Here is a 9,845-nt window from a genome sequence, read left to right on the forward strand (position 1 = left end):
AATTCTAAAATCAAATATATAAATAATTACTTATTTTAATTAGATTAAATTAATTTAATTATTTATAATTCAATTAAAATACATATAAGATATGTATTAGTTATATTTATATTTATATTAGATATAAATTTTAAATATAAGTTCAAATTGAATTAAAATTTGTTCCTCAATTAATTTCAAGTACTTTTGATGTCTACCCAAACTTATCAACTATCATGGCTTGTTTCGTTGTAAGATGGGTTTGACAAAGCAATGTGTCTGCAATTACATAAGTGACGTAGATGGTAACGGTTACCATATGAATATAAGACTGGTTTACTTGACTAGGCTATCAAAACGGTTTTGGGTGGAATATAGGTGGAATCCTCAAGCCATTTCCACATGTTGGTTGTGTAAAACGGAAGCTGAGACTCGTGACCATTTATTTTTTGAGTGTTCTTACTCTAAGGAAGTCTGGATTGGAACCATTAAACATTTGGCAGGGCATGGAGAAGTGTATAAATGGGATCGAGTGCTTCGGATTGTTGAGAAGGGATTACACAAGCGGAGTTCGACTGTGCTACTGCGTTATTGCTTTCAGGCCGTGGCTTATGCGATATGGCATGAGAGGAATGTGAGAAGAGTTGGTGAGGCATCGCAGCCAGCTACTTGTCTGATCGCAAAGCTTGATAAGCTTATTAGAAACAGAATATCTTCATTGAGAAGGAGGGAAGGAGGAAAATATGAGAAAATGATGGAGGATTGGGTTGACAGAGACTAGTGGAGCTTGGGAGTTATAGAAAGCATAATTCTTTCGGTTTTCATTTATGTCCTTGAATATAGCAGCAGATGAAACTCTGTACAAAGGTTTTTTTTTATTTGAATAAATTTAAAATTCTTTCACAAAAATGCATAATATTTGGCTTATAATAGTGTTGATAATTATCTTCAAATAAAAAACTTATTATAATTGAACTTGTATCATTATTTTATAATGTGCAACAGTAAGCAAAAAAAAAGTTACACAATCTAGTAGCAATTAGCTCTTTTGATCGATGCAAGAGATTTATTTATTATATTATTTTATAAATGAACTTGTATCATCATTTTATAATGTGCAACAATAAGCAAAAAAAAAAAAGGTTAGGCAATGTAGTAGTAAACTATTTTTGATCGATACAAGAGATTTATTTATGATATTTTTCAAATGAACTCTAAGCCGGAGTAGGAGCATCATAGTTAGAGCAATGGTTCTCGACATAGTTGTCAACAAAAGGGTTCTGGAACGATCTGAAAACCGTATGCTTACAACTTTCATCCAACGTTTTGATCGTGGCGCAACATTCACAACCAACGGTTGTTTTTTTGGTTAACGTCTTCATCAAACATTTTGTTACCATCTTGTAACTGGAAAAGCACTCCTTTAATTGCTGATTTGGGCTGTGTTTGTGGGTAGCCGAGGGCGCCTGAGCGTAACCCGACCATTGGAGCTCTTCGTCATCTGTTGGGTCAATGAATTGAGATGTGACACAGCTTGAAAAGAGAATTATAGCAACAACAATTGTGAGATTCTTCATTTTCTTTGGATTCTTTGTCTATGTGAAATTGTGAAAAATGAGTATGTTTTTAGTTTTGAATGGCTTTAAGATGAAGCTATGTCAGGGATTATATAGAAGTTTACAATGAATACTTTCATAGCATATACAAACAAAACATAGAAAGAATCATGACAAGTAATGTAAGATATTGTCTATATTCGTTTAAGGACATAAATCTAAAATTTTCATGTTGTTAACCCAAGAAGATCGTATAATATCTTAATGTTGACCAAAAATATGGTATAGTATCATAATAATATTATATGGTCATCTAATATTAAGGAAAAACAGCATATTAACATCGCCTATCAGAATATTCTCATTTGCTCAGCATTATCCCCCCAAAAATCAAAAATTAGGATAAGGTTCACAAATTAAATCTAAAAAGATAACTACAAACACAAACACATGACATAAACCCCTAATACTCGTGTTGACTCAGAATATCGAGGCATATAATCTTGCACATGGTACTCGGAGTCAACATTCGTACTTTGTCCACATGGACACATAATCTCCGGTTTGATTAGTAAAGTCTCATGTTTATATTGATAACAAAAAAATAGAGTCGTCATTAATTTAAAATAATCTTCAGTTCAATTTAACGATATGATTCAGACTATATTTGTTTTGTATAGAAGAAAAACTGAATTCTGCCAAAAATAATAAGCTAGTATGTATTGAAATATAGCCGACAACCAAAAATATTATAGCGACAACAAAACTCAACCTAAAATCATTCTTTTTTGAAGCTTTAAGACTATTATTTTGCAACTTGCAAGTTCAACAAATAAGCTTGTAATCACTGTTCTCTACTTTCTGTTTAAGCTTCAGCAGAAAACAAACCATCATAGTCTATTGGAAAAAAGCCAAAAAGCCAAACTTTCAAATTAGCTTTTAAATTTATGTAGCTTATTATTCTTCTCTTATCTGTTAAAGTTAAACATATTAAAAAAACTTACCAAAGTTGCCTAACTTCTAACTTCTCTTGACAAAATTAAAAATAACATTGTCCGGAAAATATTATAAATTAAAAAACGTGTTCGGCCATTTACAACTTGTAACTTTCATGTAGAGTAAAGTAACAAGAAAAATTAAAAAAGAGTTGTTGGCCAGAGACTAGTGAAAACACGGCAATACATTTGAATTATAACAAAATTGAAATATATACGCGCATTCAACCATATCATGTCAACGTGTATATGCACAATTGTCTATCTCCACCTTGCAGATAACATTATTATAATATAATATTTCTATAACAGACTGTAAACTATATCTTCCTCGAACATTCTTTTCTATATATATACACACTTATATCTTCCTGGATCCTGTCCTAACACACACTTACCCCTTTCCTCTCTTAGATCTTTCTTCACATAATGGGAAACTACGCTTCTTGTGCTCTAAGCAACATAACGCCTTCTTCTTCTTCAAAAGTGATTCTCCCTGACGGTGAAGTGCGTCACATTCACGCGCCGACTAAAGCCGCTGAGCTTATGATGGAGATTCCGAGCTTCTTCCTCGTCGACGCCAAAACGTTAAAGCTCGGTCGGAAACTTAAACCGTTAGCCGCCGACGACGATCTGCAAACTAGAGGCTGTCCCGTGTACGTTGCTTTTCCTATGACGCGTGCCACCACGTCAGCAGCAAACGCTTCGGACATGGCTCGGTTGTTTTTAGCCGCCAAGAAACAACAGCGCAGACGAGTCAGAACAGCGGTGAAACACTGTCATAACGGAAGGATTTCGCCGGAGGGAGAGGAGGATGTCAAGATGGTATCGGTGGGATCTAATCTGATGAGTTTAGAAGACACTGATGAGTTTTCGGCGGCGGAGTTTATGCATAGAATCTCGAATTCGAAATCTAAGAAACCGAAGCTGGAAACCATAGCTGAAGAAGAATCTGTCTTAAACGGACTTGAAATCAAACAATTATTGGAACTTGATTTTTTCAACGCTTTTTTTAATATTAGTTATTGTTCTCGTTTGTAGTGTTACTGATGAGTGATGAGAATGGACATGTAATGATAAAGTTCTTTAATTTTATGTAACTGTAAATTAATAATCTTAAGCTCTTAAACCCGTTATGATAATGTCTACAACATTTTTATAGTATTTGTTTTTCAATCAGTATTTAATAATTTAATGAATCCTAAAAATCAAAATTACACCACCTTTTATTTATTTTTCTTAAAACAACTATTAAAATGATTTAAAAGTTGTAGTAGGTATTTCTACAAAAAAAACATACAGTTACAATCAGAGCTGGTCCTAGAATATTTAAGACCATAAGCAAAAGACAGAAAAGTGGCTGGAACTGTACCAACTAATGGTTGAAGCTATGATCTGAGGAAGGTGAAATGAGTGAGCATTGCCACTAGAGACTAAAGAGGATACACGGATTATGTGGCCGAAAAGTATTTGTCACAAAATAAACGGCCACAAGCAATTGCTTCATTCGCTTGATGCTAGATTCCACAAGCAAGTCTTTGCTGTTATATCTTTCAAAACTGGAGTTTCTACAATTTCAAAGCAACTTTCTACAACTTCATAGCAACTGATTCTACTACTACTGTTACAAGGCTAAAAGAAAACTATTGTATCCTCAAGATCACGGTTGCTGCTGGTATCGATTGAATATGAATCTCTTAGCTTGCAACCTCTTGAAAAGCAGTGAATGTCTTAAAACATGTTGAATATCCCTTCACGCGATCCAAACCATGCCCCATGAACAATGCCATCTTTCACGTCTCCTTGCCCTGAAAAATCCAACACTACAAGTTTCTGATTCCACGTGATAAAAAAAGAAGTCGAGAAGCAGGAGAGGAAGGATCAGTGTGTATCACCTTCAACCGAAGACCAACACACAACTGAAGGGATACTGTCGGAGAATTTATTTTCAGACAGAAGTTGGCCAGATTTGATACACCAAACGCGAGTGTGGCAGTCATCTCCTCCTGAAAACAGACATACAAAGAACCAAAAAAACACTAAAGTCATAACACTGAAACCAAACTCGTAATGATTTTTCAAGCTAAATTATTATTTTTTTTTCACAGAAGAAAGGGTTCATTTTTTTAATTACCTGACATAATAAATCTTTCTGATGGGTCAATGCCAAATTTGATGCGAGTATGAGAATTTACATGTCCTTCATATTTCTGTACAACTAATATTTATAGTTAGTTAATTATTCTATATTGAAAAAAATATAAATACCACCAAATATATATTGACCACAAGAACACATGTGTTCAGAAATCATCAGATTTAAAATATGAAAACATAATTTTTTTAATAAATATTTCACCCTACGTAAATCACAAGTCTTATCCTAATATATTATTAATATATAATGAAAATGTTTAGCCTGCTTTATCAATAATGTATTTGCACTAATTTGGAGATTTGAAGGTTTTCACTTTATTGTTGTTGAACAATTTGATTAGTACTTGTAATATTTTCTGAATAAAGTTTCTCTGTTTTTGTTATTAGTTTGTCATCCATTTTTTTTTTTTTTTTGATAATCCAGTATCCGACCACTTTTGCGTGATCGACTAGCCCACCGGGCCTAAGCTCATGCCATTACAGGATTTTTAAGCCTCCACTTAAGGGTCTCTGGTTACGCAAAGTGGTCTGGAGGGCGAGAGGAGCCCATGTAAATCCTCTCGTGGCCAACGCGAATCGAACCCGGGACCGTATCGGGGCCGAAGCTCCCTCAAGTACCACTAGGCCAACTCGAGTTGGTTAGTTTGTCATCCATTACAAATATGATTAATGAGTCTAGTCAATGCATAATATTTGGCTTATAATAGTGTTGCTAATTATCTTCAAATAAAAAAACTTATTATATTTGAACTTGTATCATCATTTTACAATGTGCAACAATAAGCAAAAGAAAAAGTTATACAATCTAGTAGTTATTAACTCTTTTGATCGATACATAGATTTATTTATTATCATATTTTTATAATTGAAATTTGTATCATCTTTCTATAATGTGCAACAATAAACAAAAAAAAAGTTACACAATGTAATAGTAAACTCTTTTTGATCGATACAAGAGATTTATTTATGATAATTTTAAATGAACTCTAAGCCGGAGCAGGAGCATCATGGCCAGAGCAATGCTTCTTAACATAGTTGTTAACGAAAGGGTTACGGAACGATCTGAAAACCGTATGCTTACAACTTTCATTCAACGTCTTGATCGTGGCGCAACATCCAGAACCACCGGTTGGTTTTTTGGTTAACGTCTTCATTAAACATTTTGTTACCATCTTGTAACTGGAAAAACACTCTTTTAATTCCTGATTCGGGCTGTGTTTGTGGGTAGCCGATGGCGCCTGAGCGTAACCCGACCATTGGAGCTCTTCGTCATCTGTTGGGTCGAGGAATTGAGATGTGACACAGCTTGAAAAGAGAATCATAGCAACAAAAAGTGTGAGATTCTTCATTTTCTTTGGATTTTTGTCGATGTGAAATTGAGAAAAAAATGAATATGCTTTTAGTTTTGGATGGCTTTAAGATGAAGCTATGTCAGGGATTATATAGATGTTTACAATGAATACTTTTATAGCATATTCAAACAAAACATGGAAAGAATCATGACTAGTTATGTAAGATATTGTTTATATTTGTTTAAGGACATAAATCTAAAATATCTGACTAGTCATGTTGTTAACCCAAAAAGATTGTATAATATCTTAATGTTGACCAAAAACATGGTATAATATCATAATAATAATATTCTATGATCATCTTATAATGAAGAAAAGCAGCAAATTAACATTGCCTATCAGAATATTCTCATTTGCACTACGTTATCCCAAAAATAACAATAATAAATTAGGGTAAGGTTCACAAATTAAATCTAAAAGATAACTACAAACACATGACATAAACCCTTTACACTCTTGCTCTCGAAACTCAGAATACAAGGACATATATTTTTGCACGTGGTATTCAGAGTTAACCTTCCTATTTTGTTCACATAGACACAAAGTTTGTAGTTTGGTTAGTGTCAATCGAATATGTTTATGTTGAACAAAAAAACCAGAGTCGTCATTAATTCAAAATAATCTTCAATTCAATCACGATGTAATTTAGATTATATTTGTTTTGTATAGAATAAAAACTAAATTCAACCAAAATAATAAAAACTAGTATGTATTGAAATAAAGCTGACAACCAAAACTATTTTAGCGACAAAAAAAATACTAAACCTAAAAATCATTCCTTTTTGAAGCTTTAAAACTATTATTTTGCAACTTGCAAGTTCAACTAATAAGCTTGTAGTCACTGTTCTCTACTTTCTGTCTAAGTTTCAGTAGAAAACAAACCATCACAGTCATTAACCATATAGCTTTGAATGATGTAGCTTATTATTCTTCTGATCTCAGTTAAAGTTAACATATAAAAATATTAACCAAAGTTGCATAACTTCTAACTTCTCTTGACAAAATTATAAACAATATTGTCCGGAAAATATTATAAATTAAAAACCTGTTCGGCCATTTGCAACTTGTAACTTCCATGTAAAGTGACAATAAAAATTAAAAAAAAAAAAGAGTGATGGCCAGAGACTAGTGAAAACACGGCAAAACATTTGAATATAATAAAATGGAAATATACGCGCATTCAACCATATTGTCAACATGGTATACGCACAACTGTCTATCTCCACCTTGCAGATAACATTATAAAAAATAATAATCTATAACTATTATCTTACTCGAACATTCTTTTCTATAAATATACACACTTACGTCTTCCTGGATCCTGTCCTAACACACACTTAACCCTCTCCTTCTCTTCGATCCTATCTTCACATAATGGGAAACTACGCTTCTTGCGCTCTAGGCAACACAACCTCTTCTTTTTCTTCTTCTTCCTCTTCAAAAGTGATTCTCCCAGACGGTGAAGTGCGTCACATTCACGCGCCGACTAAAGCGGCTGAGCTTATGATGGAGATTCCGAGCTTTTTTCTCGTCGACGCCGAAACATTAAAGATCGGTCGGAAACTTAACCCGTTAGCCGCCGACGACGATCTCGAAACTAGAGGCTGTCACGTGTACGTCGCTTTTCCTATGACGCGTGCCACGTCAGCAGCAAACGCTTCGGACATGGCTCGGTTGTTTTTAGCCGCCAAGAAACAACAGCGCCGACGAGTCAGAACAGCCGTGAAACACTGTCACAACGGAAGGATTTCGCCGGAGGGAGAGGAGGATGTCAAGATGGTATCGGCGGGATCTAAGCTGATGAGTTTAGAAGACATTGATGAGTTTTCTGCGGCGGAGTTTATGCATAGAATCTCGATTTCGAAGTCTAAGAAACCGAAGCTGGAAACCATAGCTGAAGAAGAATCTCTCTTAAGCGGACTTGAAATCAAACAATTATTGGAACTTGATTTTTTCAACGCTTTTTTTAATTTTAGTTATTGTTCTTGTTTGTAGTGTTATTGAGAATGAGCATGTAATGATAAAGTTCTTTAATTTTATGTAAATGTAAATTAGTAATCTTAAGCTCTTAACCATTATTTTTATAGTATTTGTTTTTCATCAGTATTTAATTAATAATTTAATGAATGCTAAAATCAAAATTACACCATCTTTTATTTTTTTTCTTAAAACAACTATTAAAATGATTTAAAAGTTGTAGTATATAGGTATTTATACAGAAAAAAACATACAGTTACAATAATAAAATCTACAGACTAAATGAATCCTACAACAAAATTCTATGTAAGTTACATCATGTGAAGGTAATGATCTGGTGATGAGAATTTTGCTGACAAGTCTGTGGAAGAGAAGGCTTCACTAAATCTGACTTGTAGTAAGGAGACTCTGGAAGAGCTTAGGATTCGTTTGCACAAATGGGTCACACAAGAAACAAACAGATATGAGTAAAGGGACATGGAGAAACGTAGTCAAAATAGTTGATAATTTCCATGAACACGAGACTGTAACTCTACGAGCAAGTCTCTTCGAAACTGGAGTTTTCTACACTGCTAAGCTACTTTCTACAATTTCAAAAGCAACTGATTCTACTACTACTGTAAATACTATATATCGTGGTGCTAATGCTATAAGTAATTAGACATTCCTTAGTAAAATAAAATTTATCAAACAAGGTTATAGAAACGTGACGGAGAATTGTAGAGAGAATATGATCATGCTAAGGAATGGACTTGAGAAGACAGAAACGTTCAACATCGTATCAAAGAACGAGGGAGTGCCGCTTGTCGCTTTCTCCTTGAAAGATAGCAGCTCTCACACTGAGTTCGAAATCTCCGACATGTTCGCAGGTTAGTTTTTATTTGAGACAGAAACTCTATGAAATATTCTAAAGACAGGTGTCATTTGATAAACAATAATTCCTTAAAATAATTATATAAGTGAATGAAAATATATAAAAAAATTTGTAATTATTTTTTGAAAAGTTTAGCAATGGAGATGCTCTAATATCTCAAATACTCTTTCACATTTCGAAAGGTTTCACTTTGATATGATTCATGCACTTGAGAGTAAATACATAAGTTAGACGTTAATTGATACTTCAAAGATTCATAAAAATAAGTAACTAGATTTGTGTTTGAATATGATGTATCGAAAACTTGTCTGTTTATATATTGAAATGTAGGTACGGATGGATAGTACCGGCGTATACAATGCCTCCTAACGCACAACACATAACAGTTCTTCTAGTGGTCATCAGAGAAGATTTTTCAAGAACACTCGCTGAGAGATTTGTAATCGATATTGAGAAAGTGATGCGTGAGCTCGATGAGCTTCCTTCACGAGTAATCCATAAAATTTCGCTAGGCACTACAAGAAAACATCGGTATTCTGACGGACATTCCGACGGAAAATGAAATCCTCAGAATTTCCTGAGGAATTTCCGAGGAAATTCTGAGGAAGCCCAAATTTTGGGTTTCCTCGGAATTTCCTCGGAATATACCGACGGAATTCCGAGGAAACATTAATCCGTCGGTATATTCCGAGGAAATTCCGAGGAGAAATGTGTTCCTCACAAAATTCCGAGGAAATTTCGACGAACAAGTGACCGATCGATGCGTTTTTGGACATATACCCATCGATCGATCACATTGTTACGCTTTGGTCTATCTTAGTGATCGATCGATGCGTTTTTGGACATAAATCCATCGATCGATGCGTTTATAAAAAAACATTCGAGATTTTGAAACCCAAAACAGTAGTTCCTCGGAATTTCCTCGGAATATTCCGAGGAAATTCCGAGGAACACT

At 34.1% G+C, this 9,845-nt stretch overlaps 2 protein-coding genes and 1 long non-coding RNA gene across 3 annotated transcripts; 2 read left to right on the forward strand and 1 right to left on the reverse strand.

Annotated features, from left to right (window-relative positions):
- Positions 1 to 2,889: 2,889 nt before the first annotated feature.
- LOC106328764 lies at positions 2,890 to 3,683 on the forward strand. Its single transcript, XM_013767273.1, has one exon. It carries the CDS (start codon positions 2,960 to 2,962, stop codon positions 3,569 to 3,571), a length of 612 nt encoding a protein of 203 aa, XP_013622727.1. The 5' UTR covers positions 2,890 to 2,959; the 3' UTR covers positions 3,572 to 3,683.
- A 537-nt stretch (positions 3,684 to 4,220) lies between these two features.
- On the reverse strand, positions 4,221 to 4,712 carry LOC106328765. Its single transcript, XR_001267629.1, has 3 exons — positions 4,665 to 4,712; positions 4,426 to 4,536; positions 4,221 to 4,338 (listed from the first exon to the last, which is right to left on the reverse strand). It is a non-coding gene; the product is annotated as an uncharacterized LOC106328765 (long non-coding RNA).
- Positions 4,713 to 7,326: 2,614 nt separating this feature from the next.
- LOC106328763 lies at positions 7,327 to 8,142 on the forward strand. Its single transcript, XM_013767272.1, has one exon. The coding sequence runs from the start codon at positions 7,414 to 7,416 to the stop codon at positions 8,032 to 8,034; it is 621 nt and encodes a 206-aa protein (XP_013622726.1). The 5' UTR covers positions 7,327 to 7,413; the 3' UTR covers positions 8,035 to 8,142.
- Positions 8,143 to 9,845: the final 1,703 nt, after the last annotated feature.

This window comes from Brassica oleracea, chromosome C3 (assembly GCF_000695525.1).
Source record: "Brassica oleracea var. oleracea cultivar TO1000 chromosome C3, BOL, whole genome shotgun sequence".
Classification (NCBI taxonomy): Eukaryota; Viridiplantae; Streptophyta; class Magnoliopsida; order Brassicales; family Brassicaceae; genus Brassica; species Brassica oleracea.

Bases quoted from the DNA above. Each gene is read 5' to 3' on its own strand.
- LOC106328764 (XM_013767273.1), top strand. From the start codon at position 2,960: ATGGGAAACTACGCTTCTTGTGCTCTAAGCAACATAACGCCTTCTTCT.
- LOC106328763 (XM_013767272.1), top strand. From the start codon at position 7,414: ATGGGAAACTACGCTTCTTGCGCTCTAGGCAACACAACCTCTTCTTTT.